This window comes from Numida meleagris, chromosome 1, assembly GCF_002078875.1.
Source record: "Numida meleagris isolate 19003 breed g44 Domestic line chromosome 1, NumMel1.0, whole genome shotgun sequence".
NCBI classification, from domain to species: Eukaryota; Metazoa; Chordata; class Aves; order Galliformes; family Numididae; genus Numida; species Numida meleagris.
Window position 1 is genome coordinate 160171345 of NC_034409.1, and position 25743 is coordinate 160197087.

A 25743-nucleotide genomic window follows, 5' to 3' on the forward strand; every position below is an offset into this window, starting at 1 on the left:
GTGTGTGTGTGTATAAAGCCGTTAAATAAATGCTGAAGTAATGTATTGGAAATTAAAAATAGGAGATGTTGTAGGGCTATACTGCAATTTTTAAAGTGCATTTACAGATTGAGATAGCAAAATTACTTAGGGAATATTGTGACAAAGGGGATTTCAAAGTAATAACATCCACTGTAACAATCCAATTTATGTTGCTGTAACTGAGTCTACAGGTTTCTTTGTAGTGCTTTCTTCAGTCTTCTAGTTGTGTTTCTACTGGATAATTGTCTTTAGGGAAAAAAGAGCTTGTGTTGAATCTTTCTGGTGGTAGAATCAATGGCAGTATTGGAGTTCTTTCTCACTTTCTAATTTAAAAAGGTACAGGGAGATTTGTATGATTATATGTACGTCATCAGTCTTGGTAATTTCAGCACCTAGGCTTAAGTCAGCCAATTCTGTTAAAACTCATTGCATCTTGTTTAAATTCTCCTTTATTTATTTTTTTCTTACATAGTCTATAAGCTGTTCTTTGTGTATCAATCTTTGCATGTGCAGCGTTTTTATTTATTTGTGAATTTTTTCCCCCTCTTTCTGTAAGGAAGCAAATATAAAGATCCAAAAAGGATTTCAATTCCACAATGTGAGAAATGTTATTCTTTTTTTTTTCCTTTTTCTTTTTATTATATAAATTATTTAAGAACTTCAGTGTGTTGGCATGAGTGTGTGTTTATCTGCCTGAGATACTTCTACTTTGAATGGCTTGAACTCCTCTCATATTGGTAGTGGTGTATGGTTGGGTGCTTATCTGTCTTCTAATTCCATTTATGATGAACAAATTGGGCTTCTGCCTGTCTGGCATGTTAATGTTGTCCATCCATGCCAGGTGTAATCTGAACTCAAGTAAAAATGCACTGTTGTTTAAACAAGTTGTTTTCATTCAGAAAGATAAGTGATGTCACTCTGTGCTTACGTGATGATGAAAAGAGCACCACTGGAAAAGGTAGAAGCTGCCTCTGGTAGAGTGCATGAATATTTGAATGTTACAGAGTGTATCTTGCACTACTTTGGGATGTTCTTCATCCTTTGCAGCCCACATTGAGCTGCAGTGTTGGTGTTTCTCATTTCTTTGATTCATTTCACTTCATCAACCCAGAGTTGACTGGAGTAATTATAAAAAGCAGTGACTCAATTTGTTAAACCTTGTCATGCAAATTCACTTTCAGTGTGTGCTGCAGAACTGTTTGTAGATACAGCAAAAGATGGTCGTCTTCTGCATACTAATATAATTGTTCACTGTGAGCATACAGGAAGCCGAGTAGTATTGGCTTACTTTCCCTAGCAGTATGGTCCAAAACTTGTATCACATATGGCTTCTACATATATGACACTTCTATAAGACATAGTGATTCTTCTGTTCTGTAAGTAAACTTCTGCCTAGCTGTGCACATGTTGTGAATGTTGTCTGTTGTGCCCTATTGTATCCTTCAGTTTCTGTCTAAGGCTTTCAGTATCTTTGATGTTTTTGAGATCAGGCCTTCTGACAGCTTATCAAGTACAATGAACCATACACTGAATGTACGTATGTATCTTTTGTCTAATTAAATCAGTTATTTATCAGTATGCCTGAGGGCCTTCATCTTCAGTAAGGAGTAATTCCGTGTCAAAATGCTTTCTTCAAAAATACTAAATCTATATTATTTTAATTCTGACTTCACTTTGGCTGCAGTGCCAATTTGTAAGTAAAATCACCTCCTTCTCCCTGTCCTAGGCAAAAAAAAAAAAAGTTTTGTTAGGTGTTTATATAGCTGAAGACTAAGTAAAGGTGATACTTCTGCTTTTCCAGCTGTAGGTGCTACTGATCCCAGTAAATCTTGACTTTCTAAGCATGCTAAATCCACATAAATCTGGACTTTCTAAATACTCTAGCTCTGTAATCTTCTGATGTTTTTGTGTTTCTTTGACTGCAAAATAGGATGTTGACGTAAAACAAGATTAGCAATATTATATGTATCTATTTAATCCATGATAAACTAGAGAAATATTTGTATGTAGCTCCTGTGTTCTCAGAAGTAATGATTTTATTATTATAGAGTAGTTCATGGAAGGCATAGAGTAGCATATTAGTATTTTCATCCGCTGCAAGGTAATATTCCGTAGGCTTGTATAATGTTCTTAGCAGTAACTGTGGCTACTACCTGAGCATTACTTAACCCAGTTTTACTTGCAGGCCTGTACTTAAGACAACCTGTTCACCTGAGCAGAATATGTCTTACTTCTGTCAACTTACATATCCAGGACTGAAAATAAAAATTTATTCCTGTAATAAAACACTCCACACTCAAGTATGATCTATTTAGTTTTTACCCGTTATTAGAAGTGTGTTTGTTTGTCCTGGCAAGAATGAACATATACTCCTGTTCTTAAGTCATGACAATTGCTCTTAATTTTGTGCCATTAAAAGAGATCAACTTAACCTCCAGTCTTACAAGATTTTGGTGAGTCAGTGTCATTTTCCACATCTCTGTATCCTTGAATGCTACCAAAGACAATGAAAATTGGCAACTGACTTTACCTTTCCAGAGGAGGACGATTTGGTGAGAGAGAGGAAAAAGGTTACCTGAGTTTGTCATGTTCTGATCAGTGTCTCTGAGAAGTTTTTTTACTATAAAATTCACAGAATACATATTTTGAGATGTCTTACCACAAGTCATACAGTGCTTTAATATTAGAATACTGAAGGAACTGAACACTATTAGGCTGTAGTTTCTATTGAGTTTCTCCTGCTTCCTAAAGAAATTGATAGATGTGCGCTGTTTAAGTAGGGTTGCTTTCTTGTAGCCCTCTTTTGAAATAAGACCACAAAACATTGTTTGCATAAGCTCTTACATGGGTATTTTCACTTTTCTTCACTTCTAGTAGTAGTCAATAAGCTGAAGGCTTAGAAAGCTCACAGTTGTGTGCTGAGTTTCTTACACCTTTATAGTGTCCTTATTGGCTGCACAGCAGCCTTCTTTTCACTAATGAGCCAACTGCATTGAGTCGTGAGATGTTCTAATGTGTAGCATAGGGAACTTTCAGCCTTTCCAACAGTAAATTCCATTGCTACATTTCACAGAGTAATTCTGCAAGTCATTGAATGACTTTGATTGGAAAGGACCTTAAAGATCATTGAGTTCCAAACTCCCTGCTGTGGGCCAGGTTGCCACCCACTAGATCAGACAGCCCAGGGCCCCATCCAACCTGGCCTTGAATGCATACAGGATTTCTCTTCCAGTGCCTCACCACTCTGAAAAATGTCCTTCAAACATCTAATCTAAATCTCCCCTCTTTTACTTTAAAGCCATTCACCCTTGTCCTATCACTGTGTACTCACGTAAAAAGTCAGTCTCTCTCCTGCTTATGAGCTCCTTTAAAGTACTGGAAGGCTGCGGTGAGGTCTCTCCAGGGCTTTTTCTTCTCCATGCCGAAGAAGTCCAGCTCCCTCAGCCTTTCTTCATAGGAGTGCAGCTTCAGTTCTCTGATCACCTTCATGATTGAAAGGCACAAAGCTGGCTTGAACTATCCCACTTACATTGTCTTTTTTAAAGGACAAAACTGGAAGCTCAAGAATGTTCCCTTGATTCCCTGGATGTTAATGAATGTCTTCTACTGAGCAGTGCAGAACACTGACCTTTAAAGGTCCCTTCCAACTCTAAGGATTCTGTGATCAAACATTTGCTTCTTAATGGAACTGAACCTGCTAGTGCGTTCTCTGTCTGTGTGTAGAATTTGACATGAGTCTCAAAATTCCACCAGAAAACATGCAATGCAAAGTAGACTTTCATTCTAAGCAGATTCCTCAGGAAGTCTTAATTGAGTGTATGAAATATGAATACTTGTGGTCTTTGCTCCATTATAAGACCACAGGATAGTGTTTTCTCCTGAAGTTTTGATCACTGAAAGACAGAGATATCAACAACTTTCTAAATGTGAAGTCAAGAGCACTTTAAATGACAGAAATTAATATTCAGGTTGTTTTTGTAGCTATTTTGGAAAATGAGAAGGAGACAAAAAACACTACCACAGAAGAGTGTGGGATGGAGGTCTGATCTATTTCTGCAGTGAGAAATCTAGGGTACAGATCTTCAATCTACTGACTACACTGAAGTGTTTTCTCATTTATTATTCTTAATGTTTTATTATGTTTTCTCATCTATTGTAACACAGAGTAGGATTGGGCATACTCATATAGCTCCAGTTTTTTTAATTATTGATGGTAGAACTTATACTATGTCACCGAGTAGTAATTGTTTCATCATGCTTCATTTACTTTTTATTTTTAACTTCATAGCTGTTCATCGCATACTTCTTCCTCAGTTTCTTAATAATACTGAGGATCGAGCTATCAGAGGGTAATACTTGTCTTAACACAAAATGTTCTTTAGTACTGAGGGAAGAGAAAGAAAAGATGTTATAAGCAATAATCATAGAATTGTTTGAGTTGGGAGGGACTCAAAGAGGTCATCTAGCCCAACTGCCCTGCAGTGAGCAGGGACACCTACAGCTAGATCAGGTTGCTCAGAGCCTGATCCAGTGTGACCTTGAATGTCTCTAAGGATGGGGAATCCACCACTTTTCTGGGCAACCTGTTCCAATTTTGGTGATGACAGTGTAAGAGTTCTAAATCTAATTAACCTAGAAACAGCCATTGACAGTTGCTGTAGCTCCTGCCAGACTTTGTACACTAGGCAGTGAGGAACTTAGCAATAGGGAAAGAATCAGTCTCACCAAGAATGTGAGTTTATGTTCTTCCAGTTTGTGAAGCCTTGTCATATAAAACAATGCATTGGATCTCTGCAACACAGACATATCAGTCACCTGTATTCTTTGGTACTCCTCTTAGGTTTTGTGCAAGAACTCAGTTCCTAGCACTTGCTGTATTTGCCAATATGCAGTGGAGTGCAAAAGAGTTAAGGAGCTTTTGTTTCACACAGCGCTGAGTGATCATGAGCATTTGGATGTTACTACTAAGAAATAGTTGTGTGAGTTTCCGCTTGTGGCTTAATGTTCTGCTTCCCACACAGGCACTGCTTGAGAGCAGTCAATGATCTTGGCTGACTGTGTACTGCAGCTTGGCAGTCAGAGCTTTAAACTATTGGGGAACTGTTTTCCTGTTGAATTTAAAATCTCTTGGCTGAGTCTTTTGGTGGTATCCCCACAGCCATTTTCAGAAGACAATTCTAGTGCTGCATTATGGGCAGGTCTTCTGCTGTAGTATTCTTAGCTATAATCATAATAAAATGCAACTTGTTTCAAGCTATGCTTGGTCTGTGTTCTTCTGCATGGAATTACACTGCCTAAGGATCAGATTACATATTTTTGGGGGGAAGATTGCACTGTATTCCCTTGAAAAGTTGCCGTGCAATGTAAACCAGTAAAACACAGCTTGCAAAGGAAATTATTACAATTCAATACTGTTGACATTGCATCTTTTGAATAATAGTGATTATAACTGATGTTGCTTTTTTGTTACTGTTTTGTTTTTTTTTCTCTCTACGTAATTGTGACATGTCTGGTTTCCCATTTAATTTACAGCATTTAAATATCAAGACACTGACAGATGATGTGGTAAGAGAACTTATGTTTTGCTTTGGCTTTGGCTAATAACCTTATTGCTTACACAATATAAATTACCTTTTGGCTACTGAAACTATCTTAACTGGGAAACTAATGTAGTTAATTGGTAAAGTCTAACTAAACTGTTGGTTATCCGTAACATACTCTGTTCAGTTAGTGAAGAATCTTTGGATGGCTTTGAAATGTGTTCATGGCTAAATCATGCGTGAGTGAGCTTGACAAGTAATTGTGCCAGCTTATGTATGATATAGTTAAGATATCTGTGATTGCATGTTTAATAGTAAAGTTCCTTGGTCTGCATGGCTAGCTTAAAATCCAGTGTTTAATAAACTAACAATTGCTTGTGAAGTCATTAATGCTTGCTTCAACCAATGTCAAGTATTATCAGTATCACACCAATGCTATATTTCTAACAACTTCATCTGTCTTCAGCAGCAGAAGAGGTTATCACAAGGCAGATATTTTTTTCTTTGCAATTAAAATACACTTGTTTCGTTGTCCCTACTATTGTTTTGTTGGTTAGAGTAGTTTATCTGAAAGCAAATAATTCTACGAAGTCTTTGGATTTATGTAAGAAATAATGTTCAGTAGGCATTTAAGGATCAGTTGTTATGACTTCAGTATTTATTTTTTGCTATATTGTGTTTCTGTTGAAATACTTCTGTGCATAACTGAGAGCTAAATGTAGAGAGTTTGGTGCTGGAGGGCAATCACAGAAAGTTTTATTCCAGACAGCATGCAACGCGCTTGCCTTGAGAAACAGTGCAGGTTAGCAGTATTTTGAGATCCTTAACTCAGACTGCTTTTAGTATTTGAATTGTTCTGCATTATTCCTGAGATGATGCTGATGAATTGTCTAGTTATGCTGACAAATCCCCACCAAGTCCTAAACCACATTGTTTTTTAAAATGCATGTTCCTTCTCGCTTTTTTATTTAGAAATTATGAAAGCAAGAATCTTCTATAAAAGAGCAGCAAGTAGCTAGCTATCTGACAAAATATCTACTTGCAAGATCACTGTGGAAACAAGCCTGTTTTGTAATTGGAGGGCTGCATATTCCAGTAAATTATTTGTAATGTAATAATTGTGCATATTAACACTCTTATTAAAAATAAAACTGCTTATATATGTAGGGAAAAAAGTGTATACCAAAATTCTGCTGTATAGATAAGAAAAGGTTTATAATTTGTAGAGAAACAAGATCCAGAGTGAAATTTATTTCTGCACATCCAGGTCGTGACTATGTACAGGAATAAACTCTGTGACTTTTAATATTCTGCTGTTAGTTAAATGCTTTGGTTTCAAAGAAAGGTAGAATCATCTCTGGGAGATGAACGTACCGGGAAAAAGAAGTCATCTAATGAAAGGGATTCTTCTGTGCATCTTGATTTATTTAAATCTTACTCTTACTAAGCTCTGCTGTTACCAGTGGAACTTCTCATTTAGCAAGAAGTTAATCTTGAAGAGCTATTTGACTGTTGAAGAAGGAATATACTTTCTTTTTAATCTTCTGAGAGCTTCAAGGAGGAAAACACAAGTGAAGATGTCTTTGACCCAGAGTCATTAGAAATAAATTCTCTGATTTCATGTGAATTATTTTTGCTGGTAAAGGAAAGTAGTGTCTTGCTTTTACTTTCAAATACATGGAAATCAGTTGACACAGCTCTTTTTTCCCTGTGCATTCCTCCTCCAATATTAATAATTATTTCAAATGAAGGCACAGGAGTTGTCTGATTTTTTTCTCTTCTTCCTTCCCATGTTGCTGTTGTTAGACTAGTTCTTCATCACGTGTTTGTGTCAGAGTGTTACATCAAACTTCCATGACTGAACTGTTGGCTTCTATGATTAAAATGACTGACTGAATGTCTGGAAGATTGAACTATGCTATTGTAGCAGATTTTCTGTATGTGAAACTGTGTTTGCTGGGCATGTAGTCAATAGGGGGCAGTCAAATATGCAAGATCCTGATAATTGGAGGCTGGCAGTACTTCTTGTCCTGTAGACTTGTAAGACAGAATGTGAAGGGTACCTGGAGAAACAGAAGCTATGCACAAGAACTCTTGGATATTGGATGTTATCCCATCAAGCAAGAAACGAAGATTTTGTAGCTGTATATTTCATGTCAAGTCTTTTCTAATAGGTTGTGTTTAGTGATCATCATCTCTCTTTCTTGATGGTCCATGCATGCGTTTCTCCATGAGAATGGGAGAGGAAGACTGTTCAGTATGTCTCATCATGCAGGGTAGGCTAAAACTGAACGATTTTTAATCAATTTTCTTTATAATGTGCTATTATAACTAGTGAACAAACTACGTATTTCAGGTAGCTGGGTTTTTTCCACCTAAACCAAACTCTTTGGTATCTCTTTGAGATACTCTTTGTATACAAAGTCAAAAATTAATTCTTAGTCTTACTTTATGAATCTAATATTTATACATGTTGTTAGACAAGTTGCACTGATACCGATAGTCCACTGTACTCTGTTGAAAATTTTTCTAAAAATGCTTCCTATTTTCTATTCCTTTTCTCTGGAGTTAAGCTCATTCTTCCACTACCTGTTTAGATTTAACAGCTTCAGTCTGGGAGGGGAGTCTAGCAGACTGAGGGGTTTCCCATGTCCTTCCTGAGCTGAATGCTCAGCATGAAGGTGGGAGTTTCTTTCTGCTTGAAGGGTTTTGTGGTGTGGTTTTCCTTTTCCTTTTTTTTTTTTTCTCCCCCCCCTTCCTTCCTTCTCATCCAGCATCAGTTTGGAGTAATTTGCAGTCTTGAACTGAGGAAACAATATCAAAGTCAAGATTATTCACTTATTTTTACAGAAATGGCTGTAGCTGCTGTTTCCGTAGATCTGTGGCAATTGTACCTGAGGGAACCGTCACGCTATATCAACTGTGAACTCTGGAAGAAATGCACAACCAGTATCTTTGTGGAACGATTCGAGCTTCTTTAAACAGTAAATCTTTTAAGTACTCCATGTCTTGAGAGTCTGCGGGTGTTTCTACTCTTCCCGTGTTCATGGAAATTGGAACTTTGTGTTGCCAAACTCACTGTAAATGCTTTAAAGGAGTATAATTAAATTTCTGTTGAGAAACTCTGTATCTGCTTGTGTTAGGAATTTTTAGTACAGTCTTCTCTTCTTTGTGCATTCATTTCTTTGAGCTTATCTAAGATAGGTAGTAGGAAGCCAAGTCTCAGTTGATGTAATGTTCTGTCCTTGATGTAGGTAACTTCAGCTATTAAATCACTTCTGTTGTTCCCTGCCTTATCCCTCTTTGACTGTAAATAAGACCAGCCATACCAGTTGGTTCCACTTGATTTGCTGGTTCCCAGGACATTCGCGAAGCAGAGGTATTTGCTGCAATCCTCAGAAAACAACTGCTTTATCCTGTTTGGATTATTCTAGGAGCTAATATCTGGAAATGGTTAATCACCTTCAACCTAAATTGTTCATTTAACTGGAAAATGAATACAAGCACCATAGATTTGAGAGTTGCAATAATTTAATTACAACAAAATGTGCTTGAGAATTTATTCTGGCATTTACATTTACTTCAAATTCAACAACATACAGCAATTAAAACTCTACTTTTAAATATACCATATGTGTCCATTAGAATTATAACGAATTTATTGGCTGACAATGTATCCTACATATGTCAGCTTTGTGTAAAACCTCACCTTTGGAGGAGAATTAGTCAGTTCCCTCTGTAGAAAACTAAGCATAAATATGGTTATACAGATATGTGTTGGAGTTGTGCTTTTTTTTTTTTAACTTCTTAATATGAAGGTAAATGATCTGATGTGTTAATGAAAAGTGGGAGAAAAAGATGAGGGAGGCAAGATGACAGATGGAGTAATACCTTTAATTCTTCCAGCATGGATCTTGAAATTCTGTAGAGCCAGCAATTAGTCTGGTGATAACTAATCCATTGATTCCTGCATTATCAAGCGTGTAAGTTCAATAGACACTGTTGTCTTACAGAAGATGGTATTAGAAGTTTTCACTAAGATCAAAGTGAGAGCACAAATAGATGTAGTTCCTGGGGACCTGATCAGAAAGTGGGATAAGCTGGAAGGTTTCAGCCTCGGACACTTCCTGGAATCTCTGTAACTTTGATCTTCAGGTCCATGGAATGTGCATAAAATCAGGCTCATTTTTCATACGTTCTCTTATTATTTTAAAGAGCATCTATGAAATAGGAAGCCAGTAGAAGTTTGGATGCCATTCATCCTGTGATGGCTGCTTCATTTTGGCCTTTGCAACTATTATTCACATTCACTGGTTCAAATTGTGATACCTACTTTGCAGGCAGTCTGAAATCAACTCTTAAGGGAGTGAACGGTGCTTATCTGGACTTGGCATTTTATCTTTATCCTTAGTGTTTTGTATCATGATTTCTTACAGGCTTTGAGAATGTTTAGAATGCTCTTAATATATTTCAAACAGTGAAGGACGTCATTATATTATGCTTGATAGCAAGTGTTGGGCTTTAAGCTCTATTAATATTTTAAGTAGCAAAAATACTGTTTCTGACCTTACTGTCAAGTTGGCTATAAATGTGTAAATCATGTTGGGCAGAGCAAGTTTTTGCTCTGTTAGGGATGGAAAATGCTGGGGGCAGTAAATCCAGTAACCTAGCAGAGGCATGGCTGCTGCAGCTTCATGTCTCCATGCCTCATCAGTAGTGAGACTGAGTGTATATTCCCAGTAGGCACAGACACAAACACAAGTATATAGTATATATGTATATATATATATATATATATATATATATATGTGGCCACACCGATCAAAATGGATGCTCTCAGCGCTCATACAGTGTTGCAACTTGAGGCCATTACCTCTTGTCCTGTCGCTAGTTACCTGGGAAAAGAGGCTGACCCCCACCTCACCACAAGCTCCTTTCAGGCAGTTGTAGAGAGTGATAAGGTCTCCCCTGAGCCTCCTCTTCTCCAGACTAAACAGTCCCAGTTTCCTCAGCTGCTCCCCATAAGCTTGTGCTCCAGACCCTTCACAGCTTCGTTGCCCTTCTCTGGACACGCTCCAGAGCCTCAATGTCTTTCTTACAGTGAGAGTCTCAAAACTGAATGCAACACTTGAGGCGTGGCCTTACCAGAACTGAGTACAGAGGGACAATAGCCTCCTGGTCCTGCTGATAACACTATTTCTAACACAAGCCAGGATGCCATTGGCCTTTTTGGCTACCTGGGCACACTGCTGGCTCATGCTGAGCTGGCTGTTGACTAATGCCCTCAGATCCTGTTGATACATCCTGTCAGTTGCTCCCTTTTGAGCAGTTTCTTTAATGTGACCGTGTTTAAAAACATTCATCAGAATTGAAATCCCTAAGAGATTGGAGTATTGCTCTGATTATACCACCTTTGAAATAAATGATCACATTCACTTGTACTTCTAGTAATAAAGAAGTTCAACTCACATCTTTTTGTCTGTATGCACAGTTTCTTACCTTTAAGTTACATGAGAACTTCATTCATTTGCATATGTTTTGCTGCCAAATATGATTGAGATAGCTTCTAGTGTGTAGATGCTGTTAGCACTGTACTCTATATGCAGTAGCAGCATCTCATCATCTGTTAGAGCTTGTTAGTAGGGTTTGACTGCCATACTACTGAAGTTGTAGTTTCACAGAGCTTTGCTATGGAACAAAGTTGTGGAAGAAGTGCTACTGTAAGACAGTTTTAAAATGTATTGTAGTGTAAGAGACCATACAGATTTTCTATGAAGACTGAGAATCTTCAGGATGACAAATGTAAAATGCTGCTTAGAAGTGTTCCCTTGATAACTCACATCAATGTGTTGACTGTGATTTACTTTTCACTGCATTCCAGTTCTTACATTCAGGATTTTGTTTAAGTTGCCTTGACATTTTTATCTTGTGGATAATTCAAACTGGCAGAATAAAGTGCATGGCTAATTATGGAACTTCCAGTCTTTGGTGGTAGGAGGCATAAAGGCATAAAAGCTAACGTATACATAGACAACCCATTGCTTTAAATTCAAGTTTATAAGTGAAGACTCATATTTTTTTTTCTGCTGTGTTAATTCATTTCTTCATCTTTTTTCTCCTCATCTTCTTCTATTTCACCTTAAAATCAAGTAAAAACAAAAGCAAAGCAAAAAGAAAAAAAAAAATCCTTCCTGCTCTCCTTTCAAAGAAAATGGACCCCCTAAGCCATCCAAAGAAACCAACCAACCAAAAAAAAAATTAAGAGGTGGGGGGGAGAGAATAAAATAGCCCAGCCAGTCCAAAACCACTGTGTTTTGACCAGAAAAGACTTAGGACAGTTTCAGCTAGCTTTTGCTAACAGAAATATGATGGACCCCTACTACTTGTAGAAGTTGCTTATCTCTGGATGGAGAACTGGTCCTACTTTCAAGTGATAACATTTCTTCTTAGTTACTTTCACTTCTCTAATATCACATCATTTTTAACTTAAGAGTACTATTCATGCACAGTTTATTATTATTTTTTTTACAACCTAGAGGAGAACAGATTTTACTGAATATTTTTGTACTCAGTGTTATATTTCTACAGTTTTTTTTATAGACTACCTATCTGAAGTGCAGTTTTCCTTAACTTTAGCAACACTGTGCTATAGTGATAGGAATATATTGTTGTTGGAATTCACTAGCTGGTCACAGATTCCCTGTAATGCGTTCGTGCACTGTATTAAAAAAAAAATCAAGCTTTCTCGTTTGAGTGCTCAGAAGTATCACATTGCATCTCTATTTTTTTTTCCCTCACACTGCCTTCGAACTTTTGACTTTGGATAGTCTTCTGGGTTCAGTCAGGGCATCAAGATAAATCTCATATTTGAGAATCTCAAAGAGACTACAGAAATATTTTGTATCAAGACCACTTGAAACACTGTTTATTCTTTGGCTATTTTTAATATTGACTCTACAAAGATTCTAAGGAGAATTTTCCTCTTGAGAAAATTATTGTTCTAAAAAGCATTGTTTCAATATAGGTCTGAATGTTTTTATTGCTAAGAACAGGGAAGACATAATTAAAAAGGTAGAATGTTAGACCTTCTATAAACTGTAATGATGCTGATACAAAGCTGTCTTTAGATATTTCCCACTGCTTAGCTTGGTTTAAATATATTTTTGATGTAACATAGAGGATTATTGAACTATATTTTTGCCATTTCCTCCTCTGTGTACTTGGATCGCCAGCAGCATCAGTGGTAAATTTCATTACAACCAAGCAATGAAATTTCTGTTCCTTCTGTAAAGTGCTTTCTGTGGACCATGAAATTATTCACTTGCATGGAGTATTGAGAGGTATTAACTTTTCTGAAGCACCAGTAATGTGAAATTCAAGGGTAATAGATGTAGAATACCCGCACTATGCTACTGTTCAGGTCTTGTGAAGTTTCTTGTCACTGTTGGCATGCGGGAGTGTATGGAGCTCTGCCTGGGGATGGATGAGAACCTGACTGAATTTATGGATCAAGACTAAAAGGAGAGTAGGGACAAGTGACATTAGAGTAGGAGATCTGCTACAGGCCACCTGACCAGGATGACCAAGTGGATGAAGCCCTTCATAGACAGATAGGAGAAGCATCAGGTTCACAAGCCTCGGTCCTCATGGAGGACTTCAACCACAGCAATGTCTGGTGGAAAGGCAACACAGAATGGCATAAGCAATCCAGGAGGTTCCTGAACTGTTGACGATAACTTACCCAACAAGGAGCCAATGAGGTGTGATGCTGTGCTGGACCTCACTCTCACCAAAAAGGAGGGGCTGGTGGGGTATGTGAAGCTCAAGGACACCCTTGGCAGCAATGACTGTAAAAGGGTGGAGGTCAAGATCCTTAGGGCAGTTAGAAACTTGTGCAGCAAGCTCACTTCCCTGGATTTCAGGAGAGTGCATTTTGGCCTCTGGGATCTTCTTGATAGAGTAGTGTGGGATCAAGTTGTGGAGGGAAGAGGGACCAAGAAAACAAATATTCAAGGATCACCTCCTTCAAACACAGGAGGCTTAATGCATCCCAACAATGAGGATGCTAGGCAAAATGCCAGGAGGTCTGCCTCTATAAACAAGGAGTTCCTAGTGAAACTCAGTCATAAAAAGGAAGCTTACAGAGGGTGGAAGGAAGGACAAGTAGCGTGGGAGAAATACAGACAAATTATCTGAGAAGCCAGGGATCAGAGAAGTAAAGCTAAAGCCCTGGTAGAATTAAATCTGGCCAAGGATATCAAGGGCAACAAGAAGAGCTTCTGTAAGTATGCCAGTGATAAGGGGAAGACTAGAGAAAACATGAGCCCTCTCTAGGAGGAAACAGGATATCTGGTTACCTCAGTCTTCACTGGCAAGTGCTTTACCCACTCAAGCCAAGCCACAGAAAGCAAAGGCGGGAACTGGGAGAGTGAATAACTACATGCTGTAGGAGAAGATAAGGTCTGAGACCACCTAAGGATCCTGAAGGTGCACAGGTCTGTGGGACCTGATGAGATGCATCTGTGGATCTTGAGGGAACTGGCTAATGAATTTGCTAAGACACTATCTATTTATCATATTTTGAAGTCATAGCAGTCCCCTGTGAAGTTCCCAGTGACTGGAAAAGGGAAAACATAACTTCAATTTTTAAAAGGGGAAAAAAATAAGACCCAGAGAATTACATGCTAGTCAAGATCATGGAGCAGATCCTGCTGAAAATGGTGAGAAGGCACACTGAACAAAGAAGTGATTAGTGACAGCCAGCCTGGCTTCACTAAGGGCAAATCATGCCTGACAAATTTGGTGGCCTTCTACAGTGGGGTTACAGCATGGGTGAATTAGGGAAGAGTAACTAATGCTATCAGCTTGAAGTTGTGCAAAGCGTTTGATGCTGTCCTGGTCAACGTCCTGTTATCTGAAGTGGAGAGACACAGATCTGATGAACCAAACCACTTGGTGGATAAGAAACTCAAAGAGTTGTGGTCATTGGCTTGATGTCCAAGTGGAGACTAGTCATCTGATGTTCTCAGGGCTTTTTAGTATTGGGACTGGTATTGTTTAACATTTTTGTTGGTGACGAGGACAGTGGGATTGAGTGCACTCTCAGAAAGTTTGCTGACAACACCAAACTTTGTGCTGCAGTTGAAACGTTCAAGGGGATTCTTGCCATCCAGAGGTGCCTGGACAGGCATGAAAGGTGAGCCTATGAGTAGCTCTTGAACTTCAGTGAGGTCAAGTGCAAGATCTTGCACCCATGCTGGGTAGTCCTGAACACAAATACAGATTGGATGGAGAAAAGATTGAGAGCAATCCTGAGGAGAAGGATTTGGAGCCGTTACTTGATGAGAGACTCAACATGAGCCAGCAGTGTGTGCTTGTAAGCCAGAAGGCTAATTATATCCTGTGCTGCAGGGCAAGGGAGGTGATTCTCTACTGCACTCTTGTGAGAAGAGAAGCTGAGGATGCCCCATCCCTGGAAGTGTTCAAGGCCAGGCTGGATGGAGCTTTGGGCAACCTGGTATAGTGGGAGGTTACCCTGCACAAGACGTGGACGCTGGATGATCTTTAAGGTCTCTTCCAACCCAAACTATTCTATGACTCCATCATTTTTCTATTTTAAATGTACAGAATTCTTGTTTTTAGACTTTGTTGTTTTAAAGTATTCAAAATAATTTGTTCCACGTTTTTAAATGCCTTCAATCTGAGCATCTGACTTCCTCTTTCTTGTTCTGCTTGATCAAATATATTTGAAGAGTGTGCTTCTCTCCTTTAAGACAAGTGGTATAGAATTGGCTGCTTATGAAAAATAAGAATATTAGAAACTTGTCTGCCATGTTGCAAAGCATCTATCATATAGTCTAATGTTCTAAAGAGGTTAAAAACAAAGCATCAACAAAGAATGTGAACAAATGAAAGGAAGTGAAATATGTCTTTTCAAGGATGAATTGGTACTCATCCCTGAATTGTTGCTCAGTTCCTTCCAGAATAAGAACAACTGTGGGACTGTGGGGTATTTCATTTCACAGGCTAGGGTGATTTTGCTGACTAGCTCCCTTTTATCTTAAGATCTGCTCTGCCTTTGTGGAGTAGAAGGAGGAGAGAACCCTTAGGGAACAAGGGCTGCAAGAAAGGGGCTGGGAAGGAGGAGGGGACATCTGGAGGAGCAAGTGCTCTGAGGTAGAGGCTGAGATTTTTAGGGATAAATGAGGTAAGAGGTGTACGGCACACCTCGCTTATCATTTCTCTTCCCACTGAATCATGCTGAAATTTGTGATTTCAGCCAAAGTGTTTTCCCTCTACCTCTGCTTCAAATCTCTGTACTAAGAATCTTCAAATATAATGGTTGTTGGTGTTTTTTTAGGTTGTGCACTAGATAACAAATACGAGCACAGGGAAAAACTGTTGGCTAACGTGTTCTTTGGAGCAGGTGTACTGCCTTTCATCAGTGCTCACTGAAATCCATTCTTTAAGAAGAAAACTCTCCTATCAGTTGGTGGTTTTATTTTTTAAGATTCTGGTCTAGTCATTGAAGTTTGTAATCTGGCTTCATCTCCGCATACTTGCCATAGACTTACAGCTTTAAAGACAGGGAGGAAAATTGCTGTCTGATCAAGATGTGAGATGGCTTTTGTCACTGATGAATCTGTACTTTGCTTTCCACAGTGTTCTCCTCCCTTTTGCTTTTGTTGCATTCTCTTTCTTCCTGGGTCTTGCCTGTATAATTATTCCTTTTGAGTGTGCTTTCCGTACTGCCTGCTGGTTTGATGTGACACTGAAGGGCCCCATCTTCCATGCTGAGTTCTTTTATGTTTATGCTGTATTTATTTTCTGTTTTTGCATGTTCTACAACCATCTGTATGAGTGGCTTGCAATCTATGTTCCAAAAATGTTCTGTTTCAATTCTGAACAGGAAGAATTTAAAGTCTTTTTTTTTTTTTCCCTCTAAACCTCTCTTCATGCATAGTCAGTTCCTGCTCTGTGTCAGTGAGAGTGGAACACTTAGACTCAGTTTTTGCCACTAGTTTTCTTTGTTCTCTCTGATCTTAACTTCACAGATGCCATAATAACTACTTGTCATTTAGTGTGGTAACTTTGATGTTCTTGTTGAATGATATCTCAAGATACTCATCTTGAAGATTTATTGAAACCTCAACAGTTTTTGCATAGCAGTTCAAAGATGTTAAGGCTATTGATAAGGTTGAAATCTTGTCAAAAATCTTTTATGCATCAAACTCAACTGTAACTTTCTTTTGTGTTGACAAGTGTAATATTGCTGTTCACATCTGCTCAGAAGGCTGTTACAAAGATGATTCAGTCTCTAACACTGAAAGCATTAAAAATTTCAGTTAATAAATCTTTTCTGAAATGTAGTTAACACCAAACCAAGGAAAAAAAAAAAAACAGCCAACTCCAAACCCAACTTTTCCCAATAACCTTATTTATCTTTTCAAAGAGTATAGTAAGAATCACTGTCTTATATTGGTGATAAAGCTTAAACTTATTCATTAAACTGTGAGTTTATCCTACTTAATTTTAAAAGGACCTTTAAGTTTTTATTCTTCTAAATGAATTTTTAAAGAATGGGAACACAGAAAAGTGCTGAGCTCAGGTAATAATTGAAACGGAAAATAAATAGAACAGTGTTTTAGTCATGCTAACTTTTCTTTTTTAATAAAAAGTAATGTCATTGTACATCAGGATATTCTTTTACAATGTCAGGGATACAGCCCTTTCAGACTTAGGAAAAAGAGTTTTAAACCATGCTTTAGATAAATAAACCTGCTTTTTCCATATTCTACATGTAATGGTTATGAGGAACTCTTCATAAATTCTTTGTTGGTTTTGTAGATACCACTTTCCTCAAAACATTTTGCATAAAATTCTCGTGTTCTGCGTGGTTTCTCCATTATGTAATGGAATTCTTATTTGTTACTGAAGTGCTAAGCAACTTACTATTATATGTATCCTTAAGAAACCACTTTAAGGCAGTTAAGCAACGGGTAAGTTACTACAGAAAAATAAGAATGTTAAGATTCCAAGAATACCCATCTTAATTAGGAGTACATAGAATGGAAAAAATGTGTGAAATGTTATACCCTTTCTGTTTTCAGTTGGACAGATTTGCCAGTATAAGAATTCCAGGAAGCAAAAAGGAAAGACCTGGTCTGCCACATATGAAGCAGTCACAGTCTACAGATTGGTCATCCACACCTACTGATGGGGAAGATTTTGTTCCAAAACCCCTCTCAGAAAGAGAAATCATAGCACTGTTTGAAAAAATGATGGTAAGTGTCCTATACTGACTTTTTTCACTAAAGAATGTTGTGGCTAATTAACAGATGGAAGCCTTCTTTCCTGCATGCATTGTGACCTTCACCTGAATTACTATTTTTGTTGTTAGTTGTAGTTCCATGTTTTCTGGAGCATTTCCAAAGAGGAAATGAAGCCTCTGAATTATTTTGACAAGATTTGTGTGCCCAGAATACTCAATATGGAAACTAAAGGTTTCTGATTATTAGAAATGAGATTTTGCAACAGGTTTTGATGAGGAAAAAGAAGGGGAATCCTGCTTGCTTTTAAAACGACTTAAAACATAAAGGGGCTTTATGCCTTTGAATGTTACTGCAGGGTTTTGTTCCAATCTAATATTCCATGCCACTTTTTGCACAAAAAAGACTTGGGGTTCTTGCCTCTAAGGCAGTGTTTGCTCTACAAGGCACATTCAATCTCAGTGTAGTTTCTTCTTTAGCTGCCCTCATTGATCTGCTACAAATGAGTGGTCACTTGCCAGAAAGATCATGTGACGCTGGTGCCACTTCAACAGGTGTTTTTTTTGTTTTTTTTTTTTTTTTTTTGTCACAGTTGATGATATCTTAGGGAATTAAAAATTAACTATGTAAAAGTAAATGCCCTTTAGAGAAAAGAATGAAATTTGAGAAGCAGAAATTCACAGAACTTCTTCACAGAAATTTACAGTTAACTGTCACCTGTGAAGCCCACAGCAGCTATGAGAGATTGGATTGTGGAAGAAATTAAATGAGGAGTGCCTTTATAGAATTTATGATTCCTAGTACTCAGTAGTGTTTAGTTTTGAAGGTATATTTACAGTTGTGAGTTACGACTGAGAGATCAGTAATTTTTTGTAATTTGATTGTTGAAGTCAGGCTTTTTAGAGATACTTTTGCTGAAAAGTGTCAGTTGGTCAGTACTGAAAGGAACAGCTTCTAAAATCAGAAATTTCCCTGAGTACATTATGTTACATTTGGGTTTTCATGGACAAATGCTGCTTCATTTTCTCCACATTGTGTGCAACAGTGTCCTGTGAAGTTGGTGGCTGAAATTATGAAAGAGCTTCAGTTTTGATCATGGAATTGTGAAAGAGTACATACAGCCAGAGAGTCAAAGATGATCATTAGCTGTCATTTAGCTCCTTTCATTTCTGATTATTGCTACTAGGAAAATATCTATGTAAAATGACTGACTCTTTTTTTTTTCCCAAAGATGTATTGCTCACCTGTAGAATAACTTTAAATGATTTGAGAGGAAATAAAAGATTGGAGTTGAAAACTAAGCCACTGTTGACATCCCTCCTTGTGCCGTTGAATACTTCTAATCTGTAAAATTCAATTGTTTTGGTGTTTCCTCTGTTTAAAAAAAAAAACAACCAAGAAATGACTTTTTACAGTATATAGAATATTTTCTATAAATAAACTTGCCCTTACATCTATGCAGTATGTTTTGTATTGATAGGTTTCTTAGTTTCTTTGCCTTTTTTTTTCTCAGTGTTTGGATGTTGGATATTTTCTGCAAGAAAAGCAAGGCCTTTGTTTCCACTTCATTATTTAATAAGTTCAGGAGTTTTATTTCCAGAAAACTTAATAGAGCAAGACTGCTTTAAACAGAAGAATGTAGTAGCTACAGGCAAACATGACACTTTTTTTAATTTAATTTCTCCCTTACATAGTATATATGTGCATTTCAATTTGATTGTGAAAGAAAACCTGGCATGTCGCAGGCAAGGTACTGAAGATGTGATAAGTTGCAGAAAATGTTAAAAAAAAAAAAAAGACCTAGGCATGTATTTTTGCAAAATGCTTAACTGAATGTTTTTGTTTCAGTGTTCTTAATGTTCCTGTTTATGTAAGCTTTAAAAATACAATTGAAGTATTAAATCCAGCTAGCCTTATTAAATATACATGTAAAGTATATTTTCATTTTAGGCTAGAATTGCCGTACAGTTGTATACCTGTGGAAAAGAATTTTGAGGAAAAAAATCCCAAAGATGTTTATTGGAACTTGCAAGAAAAATATAAATTTATCTGTTAACGTCAAGGTGGACTTTATTTCAGTTCTTTAGAGTATGGCATGTCATAATGGATATGTTGCCTGGCAATAAGAGTCTTCATAGATTTGTTGTTCTGCATTTTATAGATGATAATGGATTAAACTATACTATTATATGAAATTAGAAATACTTGTACATGATAACAAGGGAAAGACTAGGGAGGACACTAACATTCTTACTTTTTTGTTAATCTGACTTAATTTTTTCTTCCTAATTTTTAGCCCAAGGCATAAAGATTTTTAAGTACCTGTTGGGAATTTAAAATTGTAGTACTTTACATGCTTTGAAATAATTTTTACTTACGAAAAAATATTTGAAGATGTAAATTAGAAATAATTTCCTTATCGGTTCCTATTTTAAAAACCTTTTAGATTGTCCCTAAATCCTTTTGTCCCAAACCATTTATTAATGTCTGAACTCAGTGATGAATTTCACAAGTCCTGTCTAGTTATGTAATCCTGCTAAAAGTTTGGCTAGCGTGCAAAAAAAAAAAAAAAAAAGAGTTGTTGCATAATTGTCTTAATTTTTAGGCTTCCACCTCTAGTACATTGATTTTGACATCCTAAAGACTCTATCTTGTGTGGTTGATTGTGCGTGTTCTCATCCTAAAAAGAAGGCTGCAACTGCTTATGAAAGCTTTAATAAAGACAAGCAACTTTAAATATCTTTTCCTTTTTTTTTTCAAAATGTTAAAGACAGAAAACTTATTTCCACTTTGTTTTGTTCTCAGACATATGAAAGTCTCATATTGTCCCAACAGTGTTTTAAATGTGTACATATTTTAGCCTGATTTTTTTTTTTAATTCTTTACAGTGCAGTGTTTTTGGATTACACCAAGTTACCTATCATTAAGTAAATCATAGTGGTTTATTGTTTTATTATTACCCAAGCAAAAACTAGAAAATGTAGTATTCCTTTTCAAGATAATGCTCCCAACATTTGGTTTACTAAGAGGCAAAATGCAGTATTCAGCTATTGCACAAGGCAGTTGTCAAATTGTTTCATGAATTCTGATTGTCAGGAGGGCAAACACAGCGCTGATCTATTTCTTCTAGATCCAGATAAAAACGAAAATAAAAGATTTAAGAACATCTGAGTTCTTCTCAAGGGAGTTCTTATCACATAAAATGGATAGGAGCTGTAGTAACATGAGGAAAAATAGATGGATGAACTGGTGAGATTTACATAACGAATGTGTTGTGTTAGTTGTGACTATCAAAATGAAGAAAAAGGCATGTGTCAGGAGTATGTGTCCTTATCTACTGCTAGAATTTTGTTCTTGGCATAAGATGATAGTTTCTCTCTGAACTTTTTTGATCAAAGAAGTACTGTACCTTGAAGAATAGAACAGCTTTGAGAAAAGATTGAAGTATGTGTGGCCTCCTTTCTTCCAGCTTGTTTAGACAAACTTGTTTTGCATGAATTTTCTGATATGGGAAGTAGCACTAATGCATGAGCTAGTTGTCAAGGAGGCAAAAGACTGTGATATTACCATATTTTGAGTGAAAGAACTTTTTTCAACTTGCACTCTGTACTTATTTGGCACTAGAGGTATTTCATATGAAATATATGAAAGACATTTTAAAATGTGTATTATACTGAAGTGAGGAACTTTCTCTAGTCCTAGAAAAGGAAATGATAACGTTTCTTAGCAGAAAAACAAAACAGAATCTACATGAAATTGCCCTAGTTATACTGTGAAGAAATTCAGCTTGAAGGGTCTAGCATTTTCTGCAACTTCATACAGCTCAGATTTATACTAACCTCTAAATATTTCTAGAAATTGTGCTTGACTCTGTCCTGTCACATATGAAAATTGGGAAAAGACAAGGAAATTTAAGATTCAGTGGTCTTTAAATTTTGATTTTTAACTTGCTTTCTTAAAATTCTAAGATGAATTTGTTTGCTTTTTGTCATTGATTCTTGACTAGGTGAAATGAGCTTTGATATTGAGACTGTTGACCACTGGTGGGGTTTTGTCTCATGAGTTTCAGCTGAAAATAACAGTAGTAATTCTTCCTAAGCTTGATTGACCATAATAATGCCATACGTATACCTACATGTATGTATAAATAGTTTCTAAATGTCATTTGAACCTACAGCATGAAAGGAAGTGTCTGTTGTCACAAAATGTAGAACTGATTGTAACGATCAGAGCATTCCTAGGCTTGGAACACTAGGAGTCTGTGAGTCAGAAATGCCACTGAATAGCTGCTCTGTGGCTTTGAATGGGGTTCTGCATCTGCTGTTTTTGACCCTTGGGTTTATGTTGGCATGAAATGTGACAAAGGTTTTGATAGCAGTTGAAGGTGTTGTTTTAGTGATCAAACCATCAAGAATTTGGTCCTTTTGTAAAAGGAAATATTGTTCTGTGAACTACCCTTGGGACAAAGCAGATTGCATTGTCCAGCTTAATGTGTTTCAAAATTTTAAGTGATTTTTGGGAAGGAGTTTTGCTAGTAATGTTTGCGATGCACTCATTTATCATGGTTCAGTTGCTTTTTTTAAAAAATTTGATTTGCTGAGGAAGACAGATAAACTTTTTTGTGGTTTTAAGTAACAGCTAACTTAGTTGGTTGTATAAGAACTTTCAATTGCTTAAGTTCATATTTTTGTGTCTTTATTTTTTATAATCAGTATTTTCTGGTTAAACAACTGTACTGCTTGATGCCAAAGCTTCTTTTATTTCCCTTTCCATTCTAGGAAGATATGAATTTAAATGAAGACAAGAAGATGCCACTGAGAGAAAAGGATTTTAATACCAAAAAAGAAATGGTGATGCAATACATTAGCACTGCTTCAAAGTCTGTAAGTACATTTTGATGAAATATATGAAAAATTACTTCACATTTACTTTACTTACTATTAGAGAGGAAAAGAGATGCATGCATATTACTTTCTTTTGTTTGCCTTATTTCTCAGATAAAATCTTTTTTAAAGGACATTATCTCATAGTGTTTACAATAGTTTACAAGCTGCAATAAAAGATACATACTGCAAGGCCAAACTGTCCGGAGATTGTTTTAAGATGAGTCTACCAGAGCTACTAGTCCTTCTATAGCATAAACATTCTTTAGTACCAGAAGATTAGGTAGTCTAGCCTATTTTTCTTTTTTAGATGTGTTTCACAGAAAATCAGGAAACTTCAGGCCACTGTTACAACACCGTTGGTGTTTCTCAGCCCAGAACAACACACCTAGGTTTACCTCCACTCTCAGTCTAAGAACTAAATTGTTTGATTTAAAAAGCGACTAACAGTAGAACATGGATGGCTGTGCAGAGTTGCTGCATCTGCATATGTTGCTGAAATGTCACCATCTTGATGCTAATGTTAAGATTCCCTTTCTTGAGAGAGAATTTTTCATGCTGGCTCTTGACTTCCTAGCACTTACTACTTGCAAAGAACTGAAGCCTAAAGCTGATGAGTAGGTTTCACTGATCCTTCCTAATGTCATTTGCAATAAAGATTTTTTTTTAATCTTTTTTGGTTATCATCATGTATTTTTTGCTAGTGAAGTGTATTGCACTATGCACAGAGCAGCCATACAGGGTACTCTGTTGAAGAAGACAGGCCTGTTTTCCTCTCCCAGGATAGCGGTTCGTTCGAACACACTTCAGTTTTGCACCAACAACATTGTTTCCTTTCCATTTTCCTCTCCCTGGCAGCGTGCCTGTCCTCCTTTGTGCTAAGGGAGATATCTGAAGAATAATTCATGCAGGGAAACTCCTGCATTTACTGAACTATGTTATTACTATTGTATCTTTACTAGAAATAGCAGTCAAATTTCTGAGGAACTGGGAGGAGCTTTTCTGAGATGCACAAATTCAGCTGTTTGATACAGTAGTCCTGCAGATGAATATGATTTAGCATTGGTTCTAGTGGGTTGGGAAACTTGTGCTCTCCCACTGTCCTCCTTGTAAACTCTTTGTTGCCAGCATGTTCTTCAATGCCTCCAGTGCACTGGACTCGCCAGGTGCCCTCTCTGGAGAGAATAGTGCACTTACATGCCCTACGGCACTTGGCAAACTTTCATTGTACCTTGACTTGAGGAAAGAGGTGTCAGTTCTTTTCAGAAGAGCTGAAGTGCTGAATTGGCACCTGAATATTATGTATAGCTAATCTCATCTCAGATCTCTCTTCCTATTAGTGAGACACATACTAAGCTATCTCATGTTGGGGCAAAAAATATTCATTTACAGCCCTTCTTCAGAGTTGTCACCAGACTTCATTTAAAGCAGTTTTTATTATAAAGACTATGAAATGAAGAACAGTAATGAATTGTAATGAATCTGTGAATATGAAAGAGCCTCTAGTGATGAGTGGACTCTACTGTAACCAAAGCTTCATCATTGGCTTCAGTATCAGGATTTCTTTCTTGGAAATGCAGAACCAATGTTCACAAAGCATGGCTCTATTACTGGTGCATCTAGAGATCACGCTGGGTTTGGCAGGACTATATATACTCAGTTGCTTGTCTATAGAATACTGTGACCTACCTCCACACGCGTATGAGGTGTTTAGAATGAATCCATCACTCTAGTTCTACAGAACTAGAAGTTCTACAGACAAGCATAATCCAGTACTCCTTCATTTGTCTCCTTTTTACTTAGAGAGTTCTTAAACAGTTAGCTAAATGTATGCTTCTGTACATGTTCATAAACATGCTGTTATCATCAGCCTTTATTAATGTTTTAAGAAGCTCCCTGTAGAAGAGTTGTTAAGCGTGAACAGCCTCAGTGTTTGGGGAACTTACTGAAAATTTGGACAATAATCTAATTTACATGCTTGAATAATTCTTCTGAAGTACCTCAGAGCATTCTGCTATTATATATTTGTTTTCTTGTAATGTACAGTGTTTAGATGAAGCTTTATTTCTTCCTTTAAAATATCACCTGAGAGGTACATATCACATACCGCTTTAAACCATCAGGGTTTGCAAATCTTAAATGAAATTTTTGTTTCCTGTGGCATCATGTCTTATTCATCAGAAAGCAGTCAGAATCAGAGAATCATAGAATGGGGCTAGAAGGGACTCCAAGGATTATGGAGTTCCAACCTCCCTGCCACAGAGATGGCCACCAACCTCCAGAAGAGGGAAAGTCAGTTGTGTTAAAAGGCTATTTTGTGAGTGTGTGTTCTCATCTTCCAAATGTGGTGTGATTCTGTCTCCTGATAGAGATTATAGTGTACCAGTCTAGTTCCTGCGTCGTAGCGGTTTGTATGATCGTTCTGAGGTCAGAGACAGTGTCAAATTAAGTGCTGTATAAACACATAAATAAATGTTCCACTCCAGAAATGTTTTAAAAATCAATTTCCATGTTAAAGAGTTAATACTCAAGTGGAAATGAAAGCAGCATTACTATAATGTTACCCTGCCGTAAGTTTCACTGCTCTGTATGTGAAACAGACACAGACTGGATTTTTAAGGTGAGTTTTCTTCACAAGATTTCATTTTTGTTGTGCAGCTTACTCCCTTGTAATGTTGTAACTGAATTAATTAATGCTGACTTCATACTGCATCTGCTCACAGACCAGTTGTTCTTCAGTTGAGCAATTAAAATTTGAGAGGCACTGATGCCTCAAGATATTTCCTGTTTCTCGGTTAATTCAAGCATTTTGAACTTAAGCAGCTTTTCCCATGCAGAAATATAGCTAATATAATCAGTTTCGCAATTGATATCAACTACAGTTCTCATTTTACTTGAGCAGTGGCAGATGCATCATATTCTTATTAAGTAGCAGAACTGTGCTATAACTATGAATAATAAGTGGTACTTGGTACTGTGGATATGCTGCACACACACTCCTACTGTTCATTGGCGTCATCTGCACAAGAT

The 25743-nt window shown here is 37.1% G+C and overlaps 1 protein-coding gene across 3 annotated transcripts in view; it reads left to right on the forward strand.

Annotated features, from left to right (window-relative positions):
- DIAPH3 (diaphanous related formin 3) overlaps positions 1-25743 on the forward strand; it is a 233725-nt gene that overhangs the window by 4915 nt on the left and 203067 nt on the right. For 2 of the 3 annotated variants that reach the window (XM_021417820.1, XM_021417802.1), the window contains exons 2-4: positions 5554-5586; positions 17672-17845; positions 22609-22713. In XM_021417820.1, coding sequence (XP_021273495.1) covers positions 5554-5586; positions 17672-17845; positions 22609-22713 — 312 coding nt within the window. The remainder of the gene's footprint in view (positions 1-5553; positions 5587-17671; positions 17846-22608; positions 22714-25743) is intronic. The other variant, XM_021417810.1, reaches the window with a different exon arrangement.